This window comes from Symsagittifera roscoffensis, chromosome 1, assembly GCF_963678635.1.
Source record: "Symsagittifera roscoffensis chromosome 1, txSymRosc1.1, whole genome shotgun sequence".
NCBI lineage: Eukaryota > Metazoa > Xenacoelomorpha > Acoela > Convolutidae > Symsagittifera > Symsagittifera roscoffensis.
In genome coordinates, this window is record NC_087062.1 from 9,441,421 (window position 1) to 9,445,976 (window position 4,556).

Consider the following 4,556-nt stretch of genomic DNA (forward strand, 5'->3'; position numbering starts at 1 on the left):
GAAATAACGTTTTTCTCCAATCAACTTAAGTATACAGAGCGAAAAGTTCAAAACGTTTTTTCTTTATATGGGGTATTTTTTTTTAAATTTTGATTCAATTTAAGCCACGACTGAAAGAGCTATTATTTGATAAACAGACAGACCCGCCACAATGGAGTACTTGAATTTGCGTCGAATGAAACTGTATGTAATCTAACGGTTAAGATTTGGAGCAACGATAAGAAAATTCTCAACACAGTTTAGGTGAAACGGAAGTATCTCTGTCAGGAAAGATGAAAAAATTCACAGAAATTCTGAACTTTAGAACCATCTTTTGTGTACAATGCATTCAATTAATTTTCTATTTCATTCTATAGCTATTAAAAACGATACAGCACATTATAACGATTAACTTCGCAATAAAACAACAGCTGTCGCTGCAATTAATGCAGAAACAAAATTAGGCTTAACTTAAACATCGATTTGGTTATAAACTAGCTAGCATAATTGATTTCAAAGATCTGAGGAAGAGGAACACCATTTTTATCTGATATCCACTCATTTAGTATCCCAAACCCATTAAAGTTGACTGTCTTCTAGGTAAACTCGTCTCAGAAGTATCCACAACAGCTATTGTTCTTCTTGGCTGTCGTGTAGAATGTCTTAGATGTGGCAGAAAGGGCATCCGATTGCGCTACCAGGTCATCCAATTTCTCTCCGCGGTTCAAAACTGACTCAATCGTGGAATGAAGTACCACTTTGGTTTCATCTAACTCTTTCTGAACTTTCAGAAGAGAGTCCGCTTCATGTGGATCTTGATACTACAAAAGATTGATATGAACATCCGACACAGAATTCAAAAAATAATTGAACTACTCAAAATAACACTTCTTACTTTCATAAGGAGCTTTTGTAGCCAATCAGAGCTCATTGATGCACTCATTTTGTACTCTTCGAGAATTTTCATTAAAAGCGTGAAAGCAACTCGTTGTGGGTAATCGTTATCTGATATAAGTACAGATGACAACCCATCTGTTCTGACAAAACAGTAGCAGAAGTACTCCTTTTCCTAAAAATATTCGAAATAGAATACTACTGAGCCGGCATGAATTGAAGACGGTCCATATTTGAAGCACGCTATTTTTGAGATGGAAAATACTTCTAATACGTTGCTATTGGTTTTTTGAGAAATATACAAAAGTCAGCAACCAAAATTTGAGAATGTCAACTCCCTGCAAGATCAAATTTGCTAGTATCAACTCCTCAAAAAATCAAAAACAGTTATAACAAAGAAACAATTGCGCAATAAGGCCGTAAAGGAACTATTATTAGGAAATAACCTGCACTCTAACTCTTTGTTCAACATTTGTTCGCCCAACTACTACCTCTGAAGTGAATTTGAGAAACTGTTGTACATTTTTGCGATAGAAATAACTGAAGTTCGACACATCTTCTGCCGAAATCACTGTCTTCCCTGTTGAACCACTCTTTTCCAAAACTCCGACGTAATAAATTTTCATATTGGCATCTGAAATTTGGACCAATAAATTAGGTCCGAGTTCAATTTCTGTAAAAAGCAATATTATAGCAAATGGTAATTGCAGTTGTTTGCCAGGAAGAAGAAAAATCAGTATTAAAAAAAGCTAGGCGGAGCGTAGCAACACTCAGAAAGAATACTTGAATCACTGTACAATCCATCCGCAGAATCAATACAGTATAGTGTTTAAATTAAATTTTTTTAAAAAGTGTAAATTACAAAAGGGTCCCTTCCGTTTAGTAAAGCTGGCTAGGGCCATACCAGCGTTATAAAAAAGCATATAAATCAGCAAACTGAATGATTGTATCAATGAAGTCATATATCAGCTTTAAATGCATCATCGTTATATTAATTTATCTTAACCGTCCTTTCTCTACACTAGAGCTTATAGAGTTGTCGATAAATTGAAGTTTACGCAGCCATCTGCACCCCCTTATTAGCATAGAGCTCTTGCGGAGCTCGAAGCTTATTTTAGTTCTCATGAACTGTATCGATTCTGGGTAGCTTTCTTGTCTTTTTTTTTCACTTAGTTTTTCCGCTACTCGCTGCACCGTCCATGTGGATGTTGGAGCAGCGCCACCGATGCATCCGAAAATCAGCAGGCTGAAGCTATTCTGCTCTACGTTTAAAATCCGTTGCTGGTAATTGAAGTTCTGCATCATTTCGTGATGTGTATGCGTTTTTATGCAGTTTTCGCGATGTTTGGACATGAGTGTTGAAAAACTTTAACATCAGAGAAAGCGCGGCTAAAACATGAACCACATAGTCCATTTGCTATAATGTCAAGTCATACATCATCTTCAGTTGTTAATGAATTATTGATAAAGCTTCTCGACCTCATGGCAAATCTCAATCATGAGGTTGGCGAATGTGTCTTTAATTTCATTCTGTCTTATGCGTGTGTAACCGCCCTTTGCACCGTGTAGGGCATGTTTCAGGTTAAATTTTGCAACACATGTGAGTGGCATTTTGGTCGCTTCCCATCCGTGTCTTAAGTGCATTTAATTTCTGAATACTGAATTATTCAGGTTGACGTTGTATGCGCTTGGTGTTAAGGCATTGAGCCAGTTAGAGGCCCCCTTCTCAGGTTGATAGCATATATCTCAGTTTCATATATGGAGTCAAGGAGGTTTGTTTTCTTTCGGTTTGCTCTATCAGTTTTCAGTTTTTTGAATTTCGTACAAGATTTCCATTTCTGTGTTTTTGGTGTAACAGGATCTTGAGATTCCAGTTTTAGTGAAGTTTCCTTAGACCATTTTAGATAGCTTTCATGGTCGGACAGGAGCTTGATGTTAGGGCCGCCCTTTTTAAGGGATAAGGCAATGTGGGGTTTCCATATGTCTTAACCGATTAATGTGAATTCACCGATTAATGTTGGGTTTCAATGTGTCTTCACCGATAAGGTAAGGTATTAGTTGTTCTTTGATAACATTTCACAAGTTTCAAAGTTTTTCATGGTTTTAGGAGTTGTCCTGGTTAGAAATGACAGCAAATCTTGAACTTCAGTTGTGTAGCAGGGATAAACGTTTTCGGGGAGATTTTGGCAAAATTCACTAGTTTTTAAAAGTTTGTTTTGTTTTTTTGCTGCTGGAAATCGATGAATTTTTAACCTTCAGATTCTGTTCCTTTAACAGAATTAAGCACTCAAGCGCTTGCATTTATAATAATTCCTGTAGTTTCAAAAAATTTCTCAGCTTCATCGAGTTAATTATTGTCGACTATGAGCTGGCATTTGGAAGCTATAACATGGTAGCCAAACAAGTTACCTAGTGATACAATTTTATGGGAGACGGTTCGTAGATTGCTTAATTTGTATTTCTGCGTTTCCGTCATCTGCGAACTGTTTCTGAAATCGTGCATGGTTATTGCTTGCGGATCCCCCTGGTTGTCCGTTCTTGAAATTAGATGGTTTTATTCTATTTATGAACAGTTTCGATGGATTGGATAACGAGTTCCTAATCGGTGTTGACAGAAATGGGCAGGCATTTTTGATGTTTTTCAATGCCATTTTTTAATTAAGCGAGTTGAAAGCGTTTTCGGCATTTATGATTAAAACAGTATCGGCTGAGGTTTTGCTATATTGATCTCTTAGCGTGTGGATCGCATATTCATTGCCACATTGTTGTCCTAGACAGAGTTGGTAGTTTGAACCGAGCGACATGAGTTCTTTTTAAAGGCATTTGGTTATTGTTAGTTCTATTATCCTACTAATAACTTCTCCTATGCCTATTGTTCCTACTCCTGGATTATTATCTAAGGGTTATAACCTACATGCGTTATACGGTTCCGTTAGTTCTCGATTTAGTTCTTCAATTGACAATTTGTTGGCAATTTTGGCTATTGTTTTTTAAATCTCGACTGATTGTTGTCCGAAGTGTGTTGAAATACGTCTCTAATTATTTCCATCAAGGCCAGATTGTCCATCATATCCCTGTGTTCTTATGTCTGCTTTCTTGATCTGTTGACCATGTATCGAAAAACTGCTGATCAAATATCGATGGGTGAAAAAGCCTTGTTTCATTTGAGACTGGTGTAATAAAGTTACCATCAATTGATTCAGATGGTTCTCAAAATAAAAATTTGTTCTATTGTTATATTTTTGACGATCTCGTCGAGCGAAAGAACGTCTTTGGATGTATCCGTTAGTTTTGCTATTGCGCTTGATATTTTTCCAGTATTCATTTGTTTTTTGAACTGTTGTGATTAAGTGTCAGTATTTTCTGTATTTCCTTTTGTCAAGCAAATTTGCAGCGCCTTTCCTACTTTATATAGGTCATCCAGGTCTCCGTCTTGCCATTGATTAAGTCGCCCTTGCTTTTTTTAAGATAAAGATCCATCGTTTTCAGACTTTGTTTTGCACAGTAGTAAGCGTGAAAAATCAATGCTGCGTGCACTGCGGTCTAGCTCTTTCACAACATGAGTTACAATTTGTTTGCGAACAATAGATTATATAAAACATATTGTGAACAGAGAACAGAGGGAAAACCTACGATTTTTGCTGGAACAGCTACATCTGTCCAGTAAGCAGATTATCTTCTGG

General features: G+C 36.7%; 1 protein-coding gene across 1 annotated transcript; it reads right to left on the reverse strand.

The window, feature by feature from the left end:
- Positions 1–281: 281 nt before the first annotated feature.
- On the reverse strand, positions 282–1,542 carry LOC134854280 (synaptobrevin homolog YKT6-like). The gene is made up of 3 exons (XM_063870478.1): positions 1,320–1,542; positions 875–1,048; positions 282–800 (listed from the first exon to the last, which is right to left on the reverse strand). The coding sequence occupies exons 1-3, from the start codon at positions 1,497–1,499 to the stop codon at positions 591–593; spliced, it is 564 nt and encodes a 187-aa protein (XP_063726548.1). The 5' UTR covers positions 1,500–1,542; the 3' UTR covers positions 282–590.
- Between the last annotated feature and the right edge of the window lie 3,014 nt (positions 1,543–4,556).

Bases quoted from the DNA above. Each gene is read 5' to 3' on its own strand.
- LOC134854280 (XM_063870478.1), bottom strand. From the start codon at position 1,499: ATGAAAATTTATTACGTCGGAGTTTTGGAAAAGAGTGGTTCAACAGGG. The intron at 1,049-1,319 runs GTTATTTCCTAA...GAATATTTTTAG, and splicing joins AACAAAGAGTTAGAGTGCAG to GAAAAGGAGTACTTCTGCTA. The intron at 801-874 runs GTAAGAAGTGTT...AATCTTTTGTAG, and splicing joins TACAAAAGCTCCTTATGAAA to TATCAAGATCCACATGAAGC.